At 35.2% G+C, this 23,592-nt stretch overlaps 3 protein-coding genes across 12 annotated transcripts; 1 reads left to right on the forward strand and 2 right to left on the reverse strand.

Annotated features, from left to right (window-relative positions):
- Nucleotides 1–1,128: 1,128 nt before the first annotated feature.
- LOC141723840 (DNA-directed RNA polymerase 2, chloroplastic/mitochondrial-like) lies at nucleotides 1,129–12,483 on the forward strand. 5 transcript variants are annotated; one of them, XM_074525756.1, is made up of 20 exons: nucleotides 1,131–1,404; nucleotides 1,526–2,282; nucleotides 2,367–2,582; nucleotides 2,657–2,787; nucleotides 2,876–2,939; nucleotides 3,226–3,284; nucleotides 3,566–3,683; nucleotides 3,776–3,889; nucleotides 4,055–4,186; nucleotides 4,274–4,690; nucleotides 5,474–5,524; nucleotides 6,392–6,462; nucleotides 7,380–7,464; nucleotides 9,055–9,207; nucleotides 9,680–9,754; nucleotides 10,958–11,047; nucleotides 11,178–11,225; nucleotides 11,375–11,489; nucleotides 11,580–11,683; nucleotides 12,032–12,483. In XM_074525756.1, exons 2-20 carry the CDS (start codon nucleotides 1,602–1,604, stop codon nucleotides 12,140–12,142), a joined length of 2,835 nt encoding a protein of 944 aa, XP_074381857.1. In that variant the 5' UTR covers nucleotides 1,131–1,404; nucleotides 1,526–1,601; the 3' UTR covers nucleotides 12,143–12,483. The 5 variants fall into 5 exon arrangements, 4 of the variants coding, with proteins under 4 accessions (XP_074381858.1, XP_074381856.1, XP_074381857.1 ...); XM_074525754.1 differs by having other exon boundaries at nucleotides 1,131–2,282; XM_074525755.1 differs by lacking the exon at nucleotides 9,680–9,754 and having other exon boundaries at nucleotides 1,130–2,282.
- A 684-nt stretch (nucleotides 12,484–13,167) lies between these two features.
- Nucleotides 13,168–16,604, reverse strand: LOC141723841 (amino acid transporter AVT6A-like). Of its 2 annotated transcripts, none has more exons than XM_074525758.1 (6): nucleotides 16,448–16,604; nucleotides 15,622–16,131; nucleotides 15,356–15,508; nucleotides 14,979–15,182; nucleotides 14,010–14,475; nucleotides 13,168–13,680 (listed from the first exon to the last, which is right to left on the reverse strand). In XM_074525758.1, exons 2-6 carry the CDS (start codon nucleotides 16,037–16,039, stop codon nucleotides 13,542–13,544), a joined length of 1,380 nt encoding a protein of 459 aa, XP_074381859.1. In that variant the 5' UTR covers nucleotides 16,040–16,131; nucleotides 16,448–16,604; the 3' UTR covers nucleotides 13,168–13,541. The 2 variants fall into 2 exon arrangements, with proteins under 2 accessions (XP_074381859.1, XP_074381860.1); XM_074525759.1 differs by lacking the exon at nucleotides 16,448–16,604 and adding an exon at nucleotides 16,261–16,393.
- A 1,286-nt stretch (nucleotides 16,605–17,890) lies between these two features.
- Nucleotides 17,891–22,717, reverse strand: LOC141723843 (pentatricopeptide repeat-containing protein At3g02330, mitochondrial). Of its 5 annotated transcripts, none has more exons than XM_074525764.1 (4): nucleotides 19,713–22,717; nucleotides 19,291–19,344; nucleotides 18,701–18,804; nucleotides 17,891–18,336 (listed from the first exon to the last, which is right to left on the reverse strand). In XM_074525764.1, exon 1 carries the CDS (start codon nucleotides 22,680–22,682, stop codon nucleotides 20,037–20,039), a length of 2,646 nt encoding a protein of 881 aa, XP_074381865.1. In that variant the 5' UTR covers nucleotides 22,683–22,717; the 3' UTR covers nucleotides 17,891–18,336; nucleotides 18,701–18,804; nucleotides 19,291–19,344; nucleotides 19,713–20,036. The 5 variants fall into 5 exon arrangements, with proteins under 5 accessions (XP_074381865.1, XP_074381863.1, XP_074381866.1 ...); XM_074525762.1 differs by having other exon boundaries at nucleotides 19,291–19,380; XM_074525765.1 differs by lacking the exon at nucleotides 19,291–19,344.
- Nucleotides 22,718–23,592: the final 875 nt, after the last annotated feature.

Raw genomic sequence — 23,592 nt, forward strand, 5'->3', positions numbered from 1 at the left:
AGTAAGCACTAGCGTGTGAACTTTGAATGTCCCTTTGCACCCTCGTTTGCCTTGCCTTTTAAAACTGCATAAACTTTGTATTTGTAGTTGAAGTTCAACTACCAAAGAGATGCCAATCTACTTGTCATGTTTTCAGGTGGGTGAGTCATGGCAGTACTAGTTAATACGACTCCTATTTTCTTGGGTTCAAGTTGTTCGTATCCTTGATTACACTTTTTATTCTCTACTAAGCTGAATTTACAACTTATAAGCTAATAAGTTGAATGTTTGTAATGATATATTTTTTCTTAACTTATTTTAAGTTTTCGATTTTTTATTAACTTTAATTTTAAAATACATATTTTTAAATATTTTTCTAATTTTAAATTCAAAAATTAAGATAATTGTATTTAAAAAAATATTTATTTTAATTCATTTCAGTTAAAAAAATCCGACTTTTAATTAAAATTATCTAAACACTTATATAACTTGTAAGTATTTATTTATTTATTTATCAAATTTTTAAGTCATTTATTTGTTTTAAGTTATAAGTTTACTTATTTTTAAATTTTCCAAACGGACATTAGTTGGGTTTCAATTCACGTCAATTAGACTGATTGATCATAAATGCAACGAATATCCTATTTTTATCCAAAAAAATCAATTATGATTATTACTGTATTTTCAAATTATAAATCTGATTGAACTTTTAGCTATTTTTTGTCACAACTTTCTCCCACCATTCTTAAGATTTTTATTGTTAGAAAAAAGAAAAACTTCAAATCAATGAAAAACGTGTATAAATTAACATTACAAATTTACAATGGAGACAGTAGCACTAGTTGGGCTGATCTGTAACCTAAAATCATTTTCATTTCAGACCAAGAGATATGTAACCTAAAAGCCCTGTATCAATGATGGATATGTGATGGACAAGCCCAATACTCACGTTCCAATAAGCACATGTGACACGTCCCCAAGGGTTTTGATTTTAATAAACTTTGTATATGCTAAATATTATATTTTTTAATGATTTATGATTTGAATTTATTTACATATAAAAATTAAATATTTTATATTCACCTGTGCCAGGTATTTAGTTTGCAAGGGAAAAAAGGGACTACACATAATTCATTTTGCAAAAATTAATGTGGCACAAACTGAACCTCTAGATACAAACTAAACTGAACCTATAGATACAGACTAATCAAGGTTTAACAAGGGTTTTTGGTCTTTAGGTCTGTTTTTGTGGCTTATGTGTACTTCTTGTTTCACAGTTTTGTAATGACAATTTTTCTTCAAATGTTTTACAATCAAACAGTTTGATGTTCACTACAAAACCCCCCATTTCATTTGGTATAAAAACAACATCTTTTGATCAATTCTCCTCTGACACTCACTTGGTTTCTGTAGTATCTTTAAGAGGTATGTTGAGAAACATTACAAGAAAAGTTGTATATTCATCTCCAAGATTTTCCAGTTCTTTTAAGGTTCAATTTTCTTCACTTAATTCTAGTACTAATTATGGTTTTCTTGGTTGTTCAAGTTCTGTTCTCTATGATAAAGTTTGTACCTTTAGGCCTTGTGAGATTGGTTCTTGCTCTATCAATGGTTTTTTAGAAATGGGGTTTTGTGGGTTGCCTAAAGATAGGTTTTTTTATAGAAATAATGTTGGTTCTTGGCCTAATAGTGGTTTATTTGAAATGGGGTTTTGTGGGTTGCCTAAAGATAGGATTTTTAGTAGAAATAATGTTGGGTTTAATGGGTTGTTTTCGAGAAGTTATGGTAGTGTAGCTGAGAATGTTGCGGTGTCATCGAGTGATTGTGAGGTGGAGGATAATGAGGTTGAGGAATTGTTGCAAGAATTGAAGAAAGAAGATAGGAGAGGTTATCAGAGGAGGTGGTGGGGACGGAGGAGGAGCGAAGGGGGTGTAAAGTATCAGAAGCTTAGGAAGAGACAGGTGAAGATTGAGACGGAGGCGTGGGTGCAGGCAGTTAGGGAGTATAGGAATTTATTGAAGGAGATGTGTGATCGGAGTTTAGCGCCTAATTTGCCTTATATGAAATCCTTGTTTCTTGGTTGGTTTGAGCCGTTAACTAATAAGATTAATGAAGATCAGGAAAAATGTAGAGCAGGGAAGAATAAAGCTTCGTATGCGCCTTACTTTGATCAGTTACCGGCTGATATGATGGCAGTTATAACAATGCATAAGTTGATGGGATTGTTGATGGCAGGAGGTGGACATGGCACAGCTAGGGTGGTACAAGCTGCCTGTGTGGTTGGGGAAGCCATTGAGCAAGAGGTAAAAACAATAGACAAATACCAAAACCAATTATCGTTTCTATTACAACTACTTTAATTGCTCTCTTGTTATTTCGTGAATCAGATTAGGATACACGACTTTTTGGAGAAGACAAAAAAGAAAAAATCAAAGAAAGATACAAAAAATGAAGAGGAGGCGTCTGATGGCACATCGAAGGAAGAAGGGAAACTAAAAAAAACTGTAACTAATTTGATAAAGAAACAGAAGCTACAAACAGTAAGGGCAATAATAAAGGGGGAAGATCCTATGAAACCTTGGAGGCCAGATGCCAAAGCTAAGGTTAGCATTTAATATGACCTGACAAATAAAAACTTATCTTGTATTTCCTAATACAATTCGTTTGACTTTATTAGGTCGGGAGTCGTCTAATTGAATTGCTTTTGCAAACTGCTTATATACAACCTCCGGCTGACCAGTTGGCTGATGGTCCACCTGATATTCGACCAGCATTTGTACACACATTTCAAAGTGTAACAGAATCAAAGTAACTTTTTCATCCTCCATCTTATTGATAAGTTTGTTCTCAATCTGATGAAACAATCTAAAACATCTTAGTTGGTTCTATTAAACAGGGAAACCAAAAGATATGGTGTCATTCAGTGTGACCCTGTTATTCGCAGTGGACTTGATAAAACTGTAAGAATTTATTGTCTTTGTTTCTTAGGAAATGCTATCTTAGTAATTTATTGTACAAGTTGTAGGTAGAACAACATATTAGTATTCAATTCTGGGACAAGATTGAATCAAGCATATATGTTGACCAAAATAATAGCTTCAATAATTCTTGAAGTCTTATGTTAGTTTTGGGAATCTGCATTTTTCTTAATGCTGGAAAATTTTCACTGCTCTTCCCATTTAAGTTCTTTGTTTTAGAAAAAAAAAATCCGTAATGTTTGTTCTTATCTATTTTTTTGTCTAACAGGTCAGACATATGGTGATCCCTTATATGCCGATGCTGGTGCCTCCAACCAAGTGGACAGGGTATATTAATTTGATATGATTTATTAATCCCGGTCTCTTAAAATTACTTGAGCTTGAATGTACTTGGTATATTAGATCCATGATTCATCTAAAATTCTTTTTCCCACATTATAGTTATAGCATGTTAAAATCAAGCATGTGATACAAGTAAACCATCTAATTTTAATTTTTAGATACCAATTTGAACCTTTAACGGGGACTCTTGGGAAATCTTGTGTATACCATATCTGCGAGACTTACCGAAGGCCTATAAATATCGGCTAATACTTCTTAACTGGCAGTTACGACAAAGGGGCATACCTGTTTTTACCATCGTATGTCATGCGCATTCGTGGAGCAAGACAACAGAGAGAAGCTCTTAAAAGGGCCCCCAAGAATCAGCTGGATTTTGTATTTGAGGTTGAAAAAGTCAATTGTTAGTAATGTGTTTTAGTAGGGAATAGCTAACTGTCATATCTGATGGTCCATCTTATTCTTTTATGTGGTGCTAGGCCCTTAATACACTTGGAAATACCAAATGGAGGGTGCACAAAACTGTTCTCAATGTTGTTGACAGGATATGGAATAGCGGAGGTCGTCTTGCTGATTTGGTTGATCGTGATGATGTGAGTTTTTTGTTCCACAATCACCTTTTGCATTCTCATTGCCCTTTTTATTTAATTCTTCTACTATTCAATGACTTTTCTTGTTGACTTTTATGCAAGTGTGCTAGGAGGTGAATGCCGTATCATTTATCATGTTATTGCTTCTTTGTACTTGATACCTTGCAGCTTCCTTTACCAGAGCAACCTGACACAGAAGACGAAGCAGTTCTTAAGCAATGGAAGTGGAAGATTAAGCGAGTGAACAAGGAAAACCGTGAAAGACATTCACAGAGATGTGATATAGAACTCAAGCTTTCTGTAAGAAGAGCTGCATCATTGAAGGTTATAATTCTATTAGTAGGATTTATGTTAAATGACCCAGACTGCATCTGTATGTATGTCTAGGTAGCACGCAAGCTAAAGGATGAAGAAGGCTTCTTTTACCCACACAACCTGGACTTTCGAGGTCGTGCATATCCCATACATCCGCACTTAAACCATCTTGGTTCTGATGTTTGTCGGGGTATTTTGGAGTTTGCAGAGGGCCGACCTCTTGGAAAGTCAGGCCTACACTGGCTGAAGATACACTTGGCAAATTTATATGCTGGTGGTGTGGACAAATTATGTCACGATGGTCGAATAGCATTTACTGAAAGTCATATTGATGATATTTTTGATTCTGCTGATAAACCACTAGAAGGAAGGCGATGGTGGTTACAAGCAGAAGATCCATTTCAGTGTTTGGCTGTGTGTATAAATCTTTCTGAAGCTCTGAGAAGCTCATCGCCTGAGACAATGATTTCACATATTCCTGTACACCAGGTACAACTTTGATGTGGAAATCTTTGCCAAACAAATCATAGTGAGGAACTAAATAGAATTGAACACACACACAAACTAACTCAACTCAAACACGCGTCGTGTGTGTTTGCACATTATAATATTGCAATAAAATAGTAAGTATGGTTTTTTCTGCTCATTCCTCGAAAGATTCTATAAATTTAACTTGACACATAGAATTTAACAAAGCTGTAGTTAGGCTATCTAAGGTTTCGTTATGCTACCCTTTAAAATAGCATGTTATATGTTTTCCTATCTTATTATATTGGTTGCGACTAATTTCCTGTGCTATATTTGATTCTGTGTGCTTTGGTTGTGTAGCATTGAAAGTGTGTGGAGATTGTTTGGACAATGGGATCATTTTGTTCTTGAATATAGTTGTATAGAATTCGTGATCAATTATAGTACTGAATATAGCCTCTCTCACCAAGTTAGTGAGCTTTAGGAAGAGAGGAAAAATCTCACTCACGGGACACTTCCATTTTACAACATGACCAGAGTCCAACACTTAATAATGAAAGAACAGACAGAAGTGAGATCCCACATAGGGCAGCAGTGGGGAATCTTGGACTCTGTTTTTTCTCACATTTTTGAAGTTTAACTCTGTCCTTCAAAAGTTTATTAAGAAATGCAGATAGTCTTATAGGCCAAGCATTATATTATAAAATGTAATTCTATGAGTTTCTCTTCACTAGTTTCAGGAGTTATGTTGTTACTTTACTTGTGCAGTCTTTCATATTGTTTTCCTGTGGTTATTTTTTCCAGGACGGCTCCTGCAATGGATTACAGCACTATGCGGCCCTTGGAAGAGACAAGGTATTGGCTTTTATCTTCGTTATGACTTTTGGATGGATTTTTCTTATGTCAAACGTTGATCTCTAGCCTAAGAAGCACTGACACTCCAAAAAGGCTGCCGTATGCGTGTCGGACACGGCTGACACGGCTACTCGGCACCGACACGGCTGAGTACGTGTCCGACACACCATGTGGCATGTCGACAGAAAAAGGCGACCGACACGGGTTCGACACATGGCCCACCGACTCGGCCCATATAAAAAAAGCTCAAAATCATCTTAAAAAAGCCCAAACCATCTTATATTAACCCTAATTTCACGTCTCTCTGTCTTTTATAACATCCCTCTTCATCTTTCATCCGATAAAATACAGAACCCTATATATATACAATCAAATATATACATACATCTATATATATATATAACACATATATCTCTATAGATCTCTCTTGTTGTTTGAAGGAAAGCTGTTCTTTTTACACAAGATGATCTTTTGAATATATTTGAATGAAAATGTAGAATAGATCTTGCAATAGTTTATCACAAATTAAGAAAGAAACTCTATTATTATTATGAATGAAGTTGTTCAATATTTGACATATACAAATCGTATATTTTTTATATTTTTATTACTTTTTTTTGCCATGTCCCGTATCCAGGACACTTTGATAATCGACGAATCCCCGTGTCCCGTGTCGCTATATCAGTGTCGGTGCTTCCTATTCTCTAGCCCATACATCAAATTCTTTTCCTTTCTTCAATTAAATGACATGAGGACCTAAAAATTCCTGGGAATGGCCAGGGTTTTTAAAATTAACTAGCATCATCAAAATTTAATTGGTTTTTGCTTTAGTTGTGTGTATACTTACTTACTGAAATTATTTGTTAGCTGGGAGCAGATGCTGTTAATTTGATTGCAGGTGGTGAACCAGCAGATGTTTACTCAGGTATAGCAGCCAGGTGAGCTCTTTTTCCCTTCATAGAACTTGCTTATATCATTATTCTCTTTCATCAAATAATGAATTGGGAGGAAATGAGTATATATATTTTTCTTTCAGCATCCTTTTTATTGTTGAGTTTGTTTTACTTGAATATTTCTTATACTGAAACATATGACAAAAATCTTAAAATGGTTTGACAGAGGCATGGATATTAAATCAAAACAATTCAATATAAACGAACTTACCAGTAGAGTTTAGACAACTGATTGCTGGATTCTTCTCTTCGATGTGTTAAAGAAAAAGCAATAGGAATGTGGCCTGTTTAGTATCTCTCAAAAGCTTCATAGATTACATAAATTTTACAAGAAGTTGGTCCTACATGCGTTAGGTCCATTTACGGGTCAAGGCCATAAAGGCCTTTCACAGTGGACTTACTGTTGTCAATATAGAATATTTCAGAAAGAAATATAATGTTTGAATCCATTTGATTGGATTATTGGAAACATGGCATGATGCCAACATAATAAATGATGTCAATTTTTTCTTCCTACTTTCTGTCACAACTAAAAATTATATTCCAAGGTGGTTTCATTGATTGTCAAGTTACAAGTTCTAGAATAAAATACCTAAATGTCAAAATTGTTGTGCATGTACTATGTTGATTTTCCTTTCAGTATAACAAAGAAACAATTGCAATTCGCAAGGTGCAACTGACATGCTAACTGAAGTGGTATTGAGTGCTATGTCTCAAAGTGATTTCATGGATATTGGATAGTCAAGTGACAAGTTCTTGAATAAAATACCTAAATTTCAAAATTGTTATGTATGTACTATATTGATTCTCCTTTCAATATAACAAAGAAACAATTGCAAGGTGTGACATACATGCTAACTTAATTATTATTAGCTAACAGTACATTTTTCTTTCTATCGCAGAGTTCTTAAAATAGTACTGGATGATGCGAAGAAAGATCCTGCAATCTTTCCCGAGGCACTGTGTGCAAGAAATCTAGTCAATCAGGTAGTTACCACATGTTATACTTACATAATCACAACATTACTCGTCTTCAGTTGGAAGAACCTATGTTTATTATGTGCTGTGAAAGTAAGATTTTGAAACCTTTCACGAGGTTACAAATCATACTGACTTAACCTGAACATTATTAGCTATTTAATCTATATTATGCATAAGGTTAAGTTGAATATATTTTGGGTACTATAGTAATTAGTGAGTGACTTATTTGGTGCAAATCATACTAACTTAATCTGAACATTATTAGCTATATCATCTTTAGTAGGCATACGGGTAAATTGAATATATTCTGGGGACTATAGTGAGTGACTTATTTTGTGTACACGTTTGTTCTCTCTCTCTCTCTCTATATATATATATATAGAGAGAGAGAGAGAGAGAGATTATATATATATATGTTGCAATTATCTTCAGGGAAAAGAGAACACAAATTATTTTTGGATGCCCCCCCCCCGGTACTAACAATGATAATAAAAAAATGGCACTAATCTCTTAGCCCGACTTGGGGCCTTCAAAACCATAATTGTGGTGTACCATGCTTATTTTGAACTTATTATTCTATTACTTTTGATTTAAATTATAAAACTAACGTGTTCAGTTATATTATCTATTAAATCTAGTAATTATATGTATAATGAACACTTTGTCGACTTGTCGACTAGTCTTCTGTCTTCACGAAGGTACTCGGGCGTCGAGGGTCGACTTGGCACCGTAATAACCTTGCTCCCCCCCCCGGCTCTATCAAAAAATGGCACCAATGATTGAACTCCTATACCACTTTCTTATCTTGCAAGCAATATAGGAGATACCCCACTAATTATTTGAGAACATTTCTTATAATAATTTTAGGGTTTCTATGTCCGAACATTCTTCCCCCAGTTGGGCCAGACCAGAACTAAAGGTTTGACTATATCATTATAGCTAGAATGGGCAAACCATGACCATTCTGAAATCCATATTGGTTTCTTCTAAATTAACAGTCTCCTATAAGGGTCAGGTTCTTGGTAAAAAAATTAAATGGGAACTACCAAGTTTGAACAGAATTCGCATGTTAAATCTTTGTATAATTGAGATGAACCCTACCTGAGGTTGGAGATGGTGATTCATGAAGGTTTAGGGAAATTATTATTTATTACATTAATAAAACGAACTTGACATAAATAAGAAGATTCAAGCCCTAGGTTGGGATCGATAAAACCTTTAGGGGAACTACTGCATTGATGAAGTATAATATATGATCCCGCTGAATTCTGTTGAACCTTTGTAGTTAGCATGTTCTATTTATGGTTTTTTACTTTTGAATTTCAAATTAAAGTTAGACCCTACTTTATTATGTGTAATATGTGAAAAAACATTAATTTATACCAGACTGCATGTATGTATCCTTCTGTTTTGTAGAGTAACAGGTCTACCTATACTTTTTTGGTCAAGTATACTCACATCCACCACAAAGCTTTTCACATTGCTTAGAATATTCATGCGGGTTACCTCTTAACTAATCGTCATCTCATTTAGGTTTTTGACCTGCCTTTACTTAATAGCATCTTATAACTGATTTAAGAATTTTGCAATTCATAGGTAGACAGGAAGTTGGTGAAACAGACTGTGATGACTTCCGTATATGGTGTTACTTATATTGGTGCTCGAGATCAGATTAAGAAAAGGTTGACAGAACGTGGTTCCATTGCAGATGAGGCAGAGCTCTTTCGTGCGGCTTGCTATGCTGCAAAAGTAAGAGCAGTTGCATGTACAATTAAAGTTGAAACATCATTTATATAACAGCTAATAAAAAAACACTTAATATCAGGTCCTGCTATATATTTTTGTATTTATAAATTCATAAGCTTCATGAACCTTGTCGACCCTTTTTGAGCATTGCATGATATTTAAATATCTTATTAGGAACCAAGCCACATGTCTTACTTACCTAACATCGGTAGGTGTTTGACTAGGAACTCAGGTGAAGTTATTGTTTTTCATTGTAGATTAAATGCAGCGACTAATGTTAAATGTACTTTATGTTTAATAATGATCACGGACATGGATATGTCCAGCGGGATAAATATATGACTATAATTGTATCAATATTGTGACCTAAACTGTGATAATAATGCATCAATGCCCATGCTCCATTCGTAATTTAGTTGTGAAGATTTATGTTTTATAGATGGACAAAGAAGATGTCTTATAACTGCTTAACTAGGTTACCTTGACTGCTCTGGGTGAGATGTTTGAGGCTGCGCGTGGTATCATGAGCTGGCTAGGAGATTGTGCAAAGGTTTGTCCCTCAGTTTTTTGGCCAACTTGTCCCACTAGCTTTGTTTTGTACAATATATATATTGATTTTTGTAGCTCTCTGAGCAAGGCACAAAGGCGGTGCCAAAATTGTAAAATAGATTTTCAAAGGCTTTGACGATATAAGAAAGATCTTTACTTCATTCTAACGTTTCCCCTGGCCTATATAAAAAAATAGGGTCACTAACAATATTTTGCTAATTGAGGCACTAATACAGCTAGGGTCAATACTTCAATTTTTTTTAATTAGAGGTACCCCATTAGAAGTTTATATAGGAAAGTAGAACTTCTAGAGAATGAAGGGACAATGGTGAATGGTGAGGCCAATCACGCCACATTAGATACATATGAAAATGACCACAGGGAAAGCTACATGTAGTGGCTTCTATCATGAGCTAATCCTCACTAGTCGTCAGTAGTATCAGCTTATTGTAAAATAGATTTTCAAAGGCTTTGACGATATAAGAAAGATCTTTACTTCATTCCAACATTTCCCCTGGCCTATATAAAAAAATAGGGTCACTAACAATATTTTGCTAATTGAGGCACTAATACAGCTAGGGTCAACACTTCAATTTTTTTTAATTAGAGGTACCCCATTAGAAGTTTATATAGGAAAGTAGAACTTCTAGAGAATGAAGGGACAATGGTGAATGGTGAGGCCAATCACGCCACATTAGATACATATGAGAATGACCACAGGGAAAGCTACGTGTAGTGGCTTCTATCATGAGCTAATCCTCACTAGTCGTCAGTAGTATCAGCTTATGTGATTAGAAATCAGATATTCTTATGCAACATATTACCGGAGAAATTGACTTGGAACAAAATTGTGTCTTGTAATCTTTGTCTGGCCATCAGAAAAGGAATATTTTGGCAAGATGGTGTTGTGGACGGGGAGTCTGCTAATGTGTCTGTAGAAGCATCTCTTTTGTTGATTAGGTAATGGACTTTTTAAGTTTTTGGCTCAGCATTAAAAGTTAAAACCACTTGATGCACATGTCCTATTTTCCAAGACAGCCCCCAGAGAGAATAAACCCAATTCCTCCAATTCTTTGCATGCACTTGACTAGGGTTAATATTTGCTAATTTCCTGATTATTTATATTTTGTTTTTCAATACATACTTGTTTGTCTTTGCTACTGTAAATATTCTCATAAACTAATTAACTAGAAAGCTTTATCAGATAATTGCCTCTGAAAATCAACCAGTGCGATGGATAACTCCGCTGGGCCTCCCAGTTGTGCAGCCTTACCGGAAATTTGGAAGACATCATGTAAGTCTTGCTAAAAACATTTGATGCAGTTTTCTATCAGTGATATAATTTTTATGCTGTAGCGTTGCATACGAAGCTTTGTCATGACCATAATCTTGTTTATGCCATTTCTCTGTCTTTGTTATTACAGGTTAAGACCTCGCTTCAGGTTTTGACATTGCAGCGTGAAACGGAAAAGGTAGATATCTAACTAAGATTGATTTGTACAATTTTATTGGCAACATGTTCTTCCCTTGAATTAACCTATCATTTAGTTATGTAATGTATTCAAGATCTAAGCTTCATAGACCAAAAATCTAAATTTTTGATGGTATGTGACCTCCCCAGGTCATGGTTAAACGACAAAGAACGGCTTTCCCTCCAAATTTTGTTCACTCCCTCGATGGTTCTCATATGATGATGACAGCTGTGGCATGCAAGAATGCTGGACTTAATTTTGCAGGTTCAAGTTTTTCTTTATCCCGACTCAACCTTAAAAGGGCGGTACATATCATATATTATGTTGTATTGTTATTTAACTACATGGTCACAGGTGTTCATGATTCATATTGGACACATGCATGTGATGTGGATGAAATGAACAGAATACTAAGAGAGAAGTTCGTCGAACTCTACGAAAGACCAATACTGGAAAACGTATGCTATCTTTTCCGTGTCTTCCTAAACTTATAGCTTGCACATCAAAATTTTTCTTTTCTCATTTAGGGTGTGTAAAGAGGATATAATCTACAGACTACATGTCAGTTTTGGTCTAGCATTATTATGTGTACAGAAAATTTATATATACAGGGTGAATAATAATATTGAAGTTGATGACTTTCATATTAACCAATATGAAATCAGCCTAGTAGCTGTAGTTCAAAGATTAAGAATTTATATGCTTGTATGCATGTCATGATGTCCACAGCTCTGGAGCGAGTTTTATGGTTCTATCGATATGATTGTGTTTGTCGTTAGTGGTTCAAATTTCTTGTTCTCGTACAGTTATTGGAGGGCTTTCAGAAGTCTTTCCCTGCATTGTGCTTCCCTCCCCTTCCCCAACGTGGAGACTTTGAACTAAAAGATGTCCTCGAATCTCTCTATTTCTTTAACTAATACATCAGCCGGGGACTCATTATTCAACTGATTATCTTCCGAACTTGTTGACAATGGATTCTGAGAGGCCGAAGCTTTTACCAAGATATTCATTGCAGAGGCTTGTTGGAGTTGCACATTAGCGAAAGGGAAGTTCCACTATCTGATATCCCCCAACGCCCCACCAGAGGCTCCTCTCCCTCAACTGGCTGGAGACATTTATAGTGCATCAGTATTATTGCCATTTTGTAAAGTCGTTCCAGTTATACGTATCAATCATAGGATAGTCTGTATAAAGTGTATCAACAACAAAGATTCTTTGCTATGTATATATCCAAAGCAAATTTAGTTCAGTACGTTTAGTCTGTGTATTATTTATACTCTCTAATTCATGGTCATATCTATTTCTTCTCCATCTTTTTTAATTGTTTTTCGGCTCATCTTTTATTATACATGATTTTTGAATGATTAATATTTACAACTGCATTGATATTTTTCGAGGTGTTTCACAAGATATGCCATTAAAAATTTGATGTCAAGTTATAGTTACTTTTCTGCTTTGCTATGTTAGAGCAAAACTCTGTATTTAACTAAATATGGCTTATATTTCCAGTGCTTATAGGGCAACCGGGACTAAATGGAACGGAATGAATTTTGCTGAAAAGAAAAGAAGAACCAGGCAGTCGAACTAAAACGGCATGTTTGTGCTTTCATAACTAGATTGAAGGAACTATAGTTCTGCATTTGTATCTGAAACAAAAATCCACAAAAGTTGTTAAAATCTACGGTGGTAGTGTCGAGTCTGAAATTGAGTCGTGCGTTCAGGAGCACCAATTTAGTAGACATCAAGTCTGAAATTGAGTCTTGCGTTCAGGAGCACTAATTCGGTTGACATTGAACATATTGATCGTTTAATGCAACCTGTCCATCATCTAACCAACTGAGCTGATAAAAGCATCATCTCTGGTCTAAAACTCAACAAACTATGTGGAGAAATCAGAACAGATCGATATACCAGAATTTTTAAAAGAAAAAAAAAACAGACAATAGAAAATCCAACATTTATAGTAGTATCAAAACATTTAAGATACAAACATAAACTTGATGAGATTTACAGTCCTATCAAGAAGAGCACAAGGGTTTTCAATCTTGAACCCATGGCAGCTTTCTTGTTATTTCTATTGCCTGTTTTGACAGTGATATATACTATCATACAACAAATTACTATATCAAGTATCAAAAGAAATAAATGTATCCCAGGCATAAACTTATATACAATTTTCAATAAGCAAGCGTGACTTCAGACAGTGAACATAAGCTCTTTCTACTAAAAACTCGACTCAACTGACATTTAAAAAACCGAGCTCTTGATTACACCAAACAATCCTGTCGAAGCTGCCATCAGACGATCAAGAGGAGATTATTCTCGTGGTGATTCATTTCTCTTAAGCAATGCATAAGCATCGCTATATATAGCCACCAGGTTAGAGAAGACAGCAAGGACAATCATGAAAATACCCAAGATCTTGTCCTTCTTCGTAGCTATTTTATGACGATCCCTGAAATAACAAAAACATGCAATTACTATCTATTATTTGGTGATCAATTATAGACATATAAGTTATTTCTTTTACCAATGGGTTATACTTTTAACCATCTGAGATATACAAGTCGTATAAGTAAACATCTACGTTACTCGCACTCGGCAACATTCTGAAAAATATGCATGTTTTGCCTAAAATAAGTGTCTAAGTACGAGTGTGTCTGACACTCGTACTTGAAGGTAAAATGAAGAGCCCCATAACATAGGTTAACATAACCTGTGTGGCGTGTGTATTAGAAAAATACAAACTAAATGCATGGAGTAACTGCAAATAAGGCTACTTACGCAAGAGTAACTGCAGCAGGAAAGATGAATCCTACACAAACTGCAGCAGTGGCCCCAGTGAACTGGAATGCGTCCCATATGCTAGGTATGAAATTTGCACCGAGGAAAATTAGAGCGATGAGACCAAAGCTGATCGATGCAAATCTCAAATTGTCCGAAACCAAAGGTCTGGCAGATGGGAAGAAGAGCCCGTCTAAATTTAATCTTAGCGGGAAGAAAACAATGGGAAAGACAAGCATCAAATGTGCAGCATAACTAACACGAACTGCATCATTAAGCAAGTAGCTGTATGGAACTCCCAGATTTTTGTCGAAGTTGGCAAGCACATCATCAAGAGTTTCATCGCCAAATAAGAGAAACCCAAAGAGGCTTGTCATTACATACACGGATGAGCAGAGAACAAGTGAGGTACGAACAACTCCTTTTATTTTTGTTCGGTCTTCAAGTTCATTTTCTATCGTGTGAACTGCAAAATTGGATTATTCCAAATAAAAAAGATACAATTAATCTTTAGCACTTTCATAAAAAACTAAGCTAAATTATCTCGGCATGAGGTCGAGCTGCTCAAGATTGTCTGATGCCCTGTCCATGCTTTCATTAACAGACTTGAGAATGTTGGGTAAAACTTACTACACAGAAAAACAACTTGACAGCTAATGTTGATCAAATGGATAGTGTTTGCATACATCCAGTGATTTAATAACTAAATCACAACGATCCCTGGAAACATGCATCAGTTTAGAAGGCAAAACTATCTCCAGAATAATGTTGCTTTTATTAGACGAGATCAGCCCACTTGGGAGCTAAACTGCCCATTACGGGCGACTAAGGACCAACTACCCTATCTCCTTCTCGGGTAATCAGAATGAACTTAACATACATACTGCCCCTGAACGGATCAGAGGCATGAACAATTACAAGGAACAAAGAATTGGATAGACATTTGTTATATATAATTAGCTTGCTCACCATTGTAGTGACAGATGTATGCAGTGACAAGAACGGGGACTACAGTGAATAGTTTAAACATGGATGTGAAATCATTAACTTCAGGTAGCAATCTGGGCACCATAATGCTTCCACTAATCAACTTGAAAATTGTGATTCCTGCTGTAACAACAAGGAAGACAACTGCCAGCGCCACTGATAATGCGGATGTATATCTCAATGAATCTGCAAGTTCAAAAAATCGTATATAATTATCAGATCAACAGTCTCAGTTGATCAAGTTACTAATGGGGTTAAATTTTGAGTTGGCTAAAATATGATCTGATGTGCCCAAAAACAGCTAGGATCAATTCAAGAAGCACACATTCCTACTCATTTCTCCATAACGGAAAACTCACCTATTCGCTTTAAACAAGCCAATGGAACAAAAACCACAAGGGTTGTAATAAGGAGAACCATAGTACGAACATTCCACCACTGCTCTCCAAACCATCCTTCGAGAACACCAGCATGGTGAACTCCATCAGCAGTTGTTCCAGAAAGGACATCACCTTAAGATAGTGATTACAAAATAATAAAAATCAGGCAAATTTTATCCACAACTACTAAAGCAAGACAATTCTACTTCGAAGAAAATACTCATTTCACATTGTTATGCAATTACCTATAATAATCATGTACACAACAAGTACACCAACGTTGTTAACCAAAATACATACTTGCAGTAGCATCCTCCCATACTTTCCAAATGCATCATTCATAAGACCTCCATAAGAAGACGACTTCCCGACCTTACTAAACCTTATTAACATTTCAATAGAAGCCTCCGTCAAGAATGCCATAAAGATAATCACAAGAATTCCAGGAACAAGACCCAAAACTTTCATGGTAGCAGGCAATGACATAATTCCAGCACCAACAACAGTGGTGGACAAATTAAAAACAGCTCCCGTGAACGAAGCCCCATTAAACTCGTCGAAACCAGCCTCTTCCTCATGCTTGGTAGGTAACAGAGGCTCCTGCGGATCACTAATCGAATGCTTGTTCTTCCTTGATCTATTCTCTTGTGTCACTATTGTCATTTTCTTCTAAACAACGTCTTTTTTAGTAAAAATCAAATCTTTACAAACTTTATGTGAGCAGCTTGAACCCCTTGACTTCAATCCAAGAAAATCTACGCACAAAAAAAAACTAAAATTCAGCTTCTTTTTAATCTGTCTTGAATAAAATGAAAATAAAAATTGAATCTTTATTAAAAAAAAAAATCAAAGAAACTTCAAGAATCTATGTGGCCTAATCATACCAAAGCTATGCAATCCACATAAGCAGGAACTCAACAAACATCATCATGTACAATAACTTGCAACATTACATACATACATGTAATCATGTATACATACAATAAATGATCAAGAAATGAAAAGGGGTATTAACAAGAACATATAAAAATCAAATTTTTGGGTGAAAATAATAATTAAAAAAGATCATACCTGAAAATTGTGAGAATTGAAGACCCAAAAGATAGAAGATGATAATTTTTGTGGGTCAAATATCAATGGGGGTTCAGCTGCAACAAAACAACAAGAAAGTGATAGCTTGACGCAATAGAATTGTGTGTTTTTAATAATTGTATGTATGCAGTTGTTTTGACAGGAGGGAATGTAAAATGGTAGAGTTAAATATATGTTGTAAAATTGTGGGAATTAGAGGTTTTGAAAAAGGGTTGTTTGTGTTCTTCAAGAATTCAATAAATTTGCAAAATATCGAAAATTTCGGATGGAATGTGATAACTAGAGGGAGTCGTGAAATGTCATAAGATTTGTCTAGTAGAAGTTGTTTATAAATTTTGATTTGTATAAAATTAGATAAATCGGTTATTTTGAAAATAAATTTAAATAAATTTATTAGGTTTGTGTATACAAATTCGACGCAATTAAAAATTATCACTTGAGCTTGGTGACATAGTCAAGTGAACATTTATTTCATGTCATATATTCTTGATAATACCGAGATTAGTTATAACAAAGGGTTTGAGCTTATTTATTAGTAAAAAATAAAGAGAATTACATTTTGCATTTTAGTTTTGACCCAAAATTAATATTGTACATCTATTTTCAGAAATTGCAGTTTACATCTCTTTTCTTTGAAATCTGGTACAAAAAACACCCTGTTTGCCTGATTTCCTTTATTGGACAAGGGCAAAATAAAAATTACAGCTTGAAAAATTAATTAACATATTTTTTATATGTTTTAAATTGTGTTAAAAATTGAATTTAAAAATATTTTTTATTTTTCAATTTTCGAGTCATACTAGTAATTTCAAATTCAGTTTTTATTATATAGTGTTAATTCCAAAAATCTATAATCCACTAAAATTAATTTTTACAATATAAATTTAAACATTAATTTTAAATCTATATTAAATTTTAATATTAAATCAGTATTCAGTTGCATCAGTTTTTTAATTATGTGACATTATTATTTGAGTGTGTATTGAAGGGGAAGAATTCATTGTCATAGATATTTTTAGCTTTTTTTGAATTATAACTACAAAATTGATTTACATTTTATATTAAAAGTCTTATTTTACCCCTCATTATTTTAGTTATAAGGGGTGCAACATTTTACATACGAACTGAAAATTAAGGGTTGCAAACCGCAATTTCTGAAAATAGGTATACAATATTAAATTTGGGTTAAAGTTAAGGAATGTAAAATGCAATTCTGTCTAAAAAAATATTATTATACTTTGATTATGTATGAGTTGAAAACTGCAATTAAAAAGAATATGAATATTTTACTTTTAGATAATTTTCTATTTTTATTACTAGAATTCTATGCATCAGAGAACCCCGTGTCTTGTTTATGGGGTTTCTTTGGATATAATATAATAGTTGGAGTAAAAATATTAATTTAAATTGTTACTAAAATAGTGCTCACAACTTCGTTTATACTGAATCTAGTGCAAATAATAATTGGACACAGGAAGTCTGGAACAAATTGATGGGTACATTTTTTGGCTTAAGCTGAGGTGAGGGCACATGCATAGAGCCCTAGTATAGTCTATTAGAATAAAGATGCCAAAAACATGACAGAATCTCCAACTGTGTGTGTATCATTTAAATCTACAAAACCCACATGCTCATCTATTCTGCATGTTCCAAATTTCCACATGGAAATATATCAGCCTCTCTCTCGGCTCTTATTTCTCCCCATCTCAAAAATAATCACTTTAGAAAAATTAACAAATGCACTCCATTTCGTCAAAGATATTCTTCCATATGTACAACGACAGTTCATCAGGTGACTCCAACTGCTTCACCTTTACATCCAATTTCGCACCTATCATCTTATAAACCCCAAAATTAACCTGCAAAGGCTACAATCAAAAGGGGCTAATACTTACACACCATATTTTCCCAAACATGTTCAAATATACTGCAAACTGGGAGATACATTCACTAAAATTTCATGCTAATTAACTTACAAGATAACAAGTTACACGAAAACAAGGATACGGGAAGTTTATTATTTTTCAGTTTTTTTTATCATACATCATCTATTCCCAACCTGTCCATCACACATGTTGTAGGTAAATGTCAAAATATTACTAATTCATTCTTATTTAAAAATATGTATAAGTTGGCTTCATACACAACTAACTCAACTTTCAGGGGATATTATACCCTCAAGAAATGTAACATTCGATGGAACACAAAAAAAAATGCCAGCTATGTAATCACCTTCAAATTAAGTGCTGAAGCTACCAAGATCCGAGTCCACAGTATAATCATATCCAATGGTCAGAAATACAGAAGCCAGGAATTTCAACAAAAAGATTAGGTACCTGAAAAGGAATGCATTTGATCGAAAACAATTTTAAAGTAAGTCAATAGATACAAAACATAGACACTAACGATTTAATCTCAAGATTTCTAATCTCAGCTCTGTGTCTTCATAGAAAGACAGTACTTCAATATCATCTTGTGATTTAACTTTGTATAATCTTCTACAACACTTCAAATAAATACATCAGCAAACACCTGTTAAATTTTAGCTTACATATACAAATATCGAGAATTCAACAGATAAGATTTGCACATCCACAAAATCTGAAACGTGTCTTTTAGTGTTACTGCAAATTATCTTTACTAATGGCGCTTATCGTAGAATCATATCTTTTTAGGAAAAATTAGAAGAGCCAAAACAGGAAGGAGGAATACACAGAAGATGTGCAGTAGGAAGATATTAATATGCTCTACTCTCACTGAAGCAAGTAAACTTACAATTATGTACACATGAGCATTACAATTGCAATAGGCAAGGTTCTTACATGTTTCAATTTTGTCGGGCTGTTAGCAATTATCCAGAGTGACATAACCTTTCCCTGCACGACTACATAAGGTTTATTCCCCAGAATTATCTGAAAGTTTACTGCTCGTGAGTTCTTAAACTCGGTGTGCTAAAAATGACTATTAAATTGGGGGGGGTTTAAAGTTTGTAAAGATTCATGAACATGCCCACATATATGTCCATTGTCCAACCTAAACTTAACTCGAAAATTAGATAAATTAAAATTATTGAAATGAAATATGACGTGACACAACCTGTTTGAACAATATTTTCATCCGAAATGACAGCAATATCCAAAATAACTTGTTTGTACATTGATAATGCAATCTAGACATTAGATAGTGTAAGTTATTTTATATGCTAAAAGAAGTTAAAATATTCTACAATAAAAATATAACATACCGATTTAAGTTTTGATCGACTATCGAAACAATTTCAAGCTGCATCCGAAATTGACACTAAACTAAAATTTTAAATCCGAGCCCTGTATGGTCGGGTTAAGGAGCAAGCAAGGTAACGTCATCTGCCCTTTCAGTCAAAGTATACTACATGCAGGCAGGGGCGGATCTAGGAACTTTCGTTCAGGGGGACACTGAACAAATTTTGAGAAAATACATTTATATTTTTGAATTTTATGGGGGCATTTTCTTATATTTTAAAAATTTGAATGATGAAAAAACGTAAAATTTAATTTTTCGGGGGACACGTGTCCCCCGGTGCCCCTTACTAGATCCTCCCCTGCATGCAGGCTATTGTTCTACTTGTATCCACATCTTGGATAAGTGAAATTATATCAGGATCATATCCAAGCAATGTCATATCATCTGTTAATAAATCCAACTTCTCATATATCGCTTTGCACATGGGATGAGCTTTGTCTCCGATAAGAAACATATGCAGCTCCGACTGCAATTCAATCCAGCTACAACCGGGCTCCTTTTTCAGTCCAGTATGCCGCATAATTTTCCTCATTGTGGAGACCTCGTTCCACATTCCTGCATCGGCGTATATATTTGAAAGTAGAATATAAGCAGAAGAGTCTCGGGGGTCCAGTTTTAGGAGAGAAGTTGCTGCTTTTTCTGCCATCTCTACATTCCCTTGCAACTTGCAGATACTTAGCAGTGTTCTCCAAATGACATCATCAGCCTCAAAAGGCATCTCATTGATAAGCTTTAGGGCATCATTAACCTGGCCTGACCTCCCTAATATATCAATCATACATGAGTAATGTTCCAGTTGAGGATCTAACTTATAATCACTTGACATAGAGTAGAAGTACTTCAACCCTCTTTTGACAAGTCCCATATGAGCACAAGCTCGAAGGACTGCAACAAAAGTTGCATGATTTGGTTTCACATTCTTCAATCGCATAGCCTCAAAAATCTGAAGAGCCTCTTCTGCAAGACCATGTTGTGCATATCCACTAATCATCGCATTCCATGTCACAAAGTCACGTTTTGATGCTCTCTCGAACATTAATCTTGAGTCTCGCATGTATCCGCATTTTGCATACATGTCAACAAGAGTGCTGCATATGAACACATCTACCTGCATTTCTTGCTTGATAACTTGAGCATGGACTTGCCTACCAAGTTGAATGGTTGCCAGATTAGCACAAGTATCGAGAACTGTTGCATATGTGAAGTTATCAGGTGTCACTCCAGTTTCTAATAGATGAGCAAAGAATTTCTGAGCTTCTTCGCTTTGTTCAACCAATGAATATCCAGAGATTATTGCATTCCAAGCCATAATTGACTTTTCCTCCATTCTGACGTGGAGCTTCCCTGCTTCTTCCACCTTTTCACACTTGCAGTACATATCAACAAGAGCACTGCCAACAAAGGAGTCCAATCCCATTCCGGATTTCATTATTTTTCCATGGATTTCCATACCATAGTTCAGTAATTGCCTACCTGCACAGGCTTTCAAAACACTACCATAAGTGAATTCATCTGGTTCAATATTGGAACGCAGCATGGAAACAAAGAAAGATAGAGTTGATTCTTCATCTCCGTTCTGCTCATGAGCTGCAATTATAGCATTCCAAGAAACAGGGTCCCTTCTTTCCATTTCATCAAACACACAGAATGATTGAGTCAAAGCTCCAACTTTTCCATACATATCCAACATGGCATTAGCAACACAAACATTAGACCATAAAGTACTCTTGATTGCTAATGCATGAAGTTGCATTCCCTCAAAATATCCTTTAACCGCTGCACAAGCACTAAATGCAGCAGATAAGGTTATTTCATCATACCAAAGACCCGATTTCACTAGACGACGAAATAATTGTAATGCTTCAGAACCCTCATTAGCTCGAGCATAACCAACAATAATGGCATTATAGGATTGCAGATTATGATTTGGCAACCTATCAAAGAGCTTTCTAGCATTAGACAATTCACCACACTTCGAGTACATATCAAGAGTGGCAGTTCCTACAATGATGTCGGACCAAAAATTCGTCTTAATTGTATGACCGTGCATTTGAGAACCAAAACTTAGTGAAGCTACATCTGCACATGATCGAAAAACGCTAGCATATATGGACTGACTCACTCCAAGCCCTTCAATTTGCATTTCTTTAAACAAATTCAACCCCAGAAGAACCTCCCTATTCTGAACACAACCAGCAATCAGCGCACTCCAACAAACCCAATTCCTCTCAGGCATTTCACTAAAAACCTTCATCGACTCCTTCAATCTCTTATACTTTGCATACATATCCAACAACGCACTTCCAGTAACCACATCAGATTGAAACCCCATTCGAACAACAACCCCATGAATCTGAACCCCCAAAAAACAATCTTCCAAACCCAAACAAGCTTTCAACACAACCGCAAGAGTAGTCGGATCAATACCCAAACCCCCTCTCTGCATTTCCAAAAAAACCCCAACCGCCTTCCCAAACCAACCATTCTGCAAGTACCCCGAAACCAACGAATTCCACGAAACCACATCTCTCTCCGGCATTGCCTCAAACAACAACCGAGCCTTCCCCATATCCCCAACCGAAGCAAACGCAGAAACCAGAGCATTCCAAGACACCACATCTCTCACAGACATTTCATCAAACACCTTACACGCATACTTCAAATCACCACATTTCACATAAAACTGAATCAAACAGTTGGTTACAAACACAGTGGGTCGAAACCCAGTCACAATCATACGCCCGTGAGCTTGTTTGCCAGGATTTAGCTCTCTTTGTTTCGAATAATCTTGAAACATATGAGAGAATGTAGGAAACTTGGGGTTGGTTGAAGTGTTGTAATTGCATGCATGCGTTACATTGTATAAATAAGAACAGCATTGTCTGAATTGAAAGAGTGTTCTTGAAGAGCAGAGATGATTTAATTTGGACATCTACTGTCATGCTTTGCCGCCTCTGTCAAGGTTTATATACATGTTACGTTATATGGCAATGGTTTTCTAAAATTTACTTCGTTTAATTTATTTTTTTTAAAATTAATATTTTTTTTATAATTTTTTAATATACATATATTGTTATTTTTGATATTATTTTGATATTATTTTTGATAGTTTGTTTGATATTGTTGAAACAATATGCAGATATTGAGAAATTTACGAATATTTGATTGAATTATATTTTTGGTGATGTAGATAATATAGTTAATATAGTTGAATATCTTATTGTATTCTATATACGGTTGTAGTATTTTGGTGTTTGAATAGAAGCACTAGTGTGTCATTGCTTAGAGGGTATGGAGAATGCTAATACAGTTTTACTAAACAGAATGGCGATCTGGGTACAGGTGTATGACTTGCCGTCAGGAATGTTATTGGAGCGGGTACTTCAAAGCATTGGAAATCACATTGGTATATTTGTGAAAGTAGATTCAGCTAATACGAATGGAGGTTGGAAACAATATGTGAGGATCCGTGTGGCGTTAGATATTGAGCAACCTCTTAAGAGAAGGATGAAATTGAAGCGTGACAATGGGGTTTGGAACTGGATAAATTTTAAATATGAGCGGTTGGGCACTTTCTGCTTTGTTTATGGTCTTCTTGGTCACTCAGATAGAGATTGTGGAGTGGTCTATGCTAACCCAACAAAAATAATTGAAATAGCGTACAGAACTTAAGGGTTACGCGCGCCTAATAGGGTTACTAGAATGCAAAGCATGGGAGGTAAGTGGCTTCGAAATGGAGGTGCTACTGGTCAGAGTGGAGGGTTTACCGGTGAAAGAAAAGATACAACCGTCGTTCAGGGTGGAGAAACAGTCACATCTAATTTCATGGAAACAGATGGAAT

The sequence above is a fragment of the Apium graveolens genome, chromosome 5, assembly GCF_009905375.1.
Source record: "Apium graveolens cultivar Ventura chromosome 5, ASM990537v1, whole genome shotgun sequence".
NCBI classification, from domain to species: Eukaryota; Viridiplantae; Streptophyta; class Magnoliopsida; order Apiales; family Apiaceae; genus Apium; species Apium graveolens.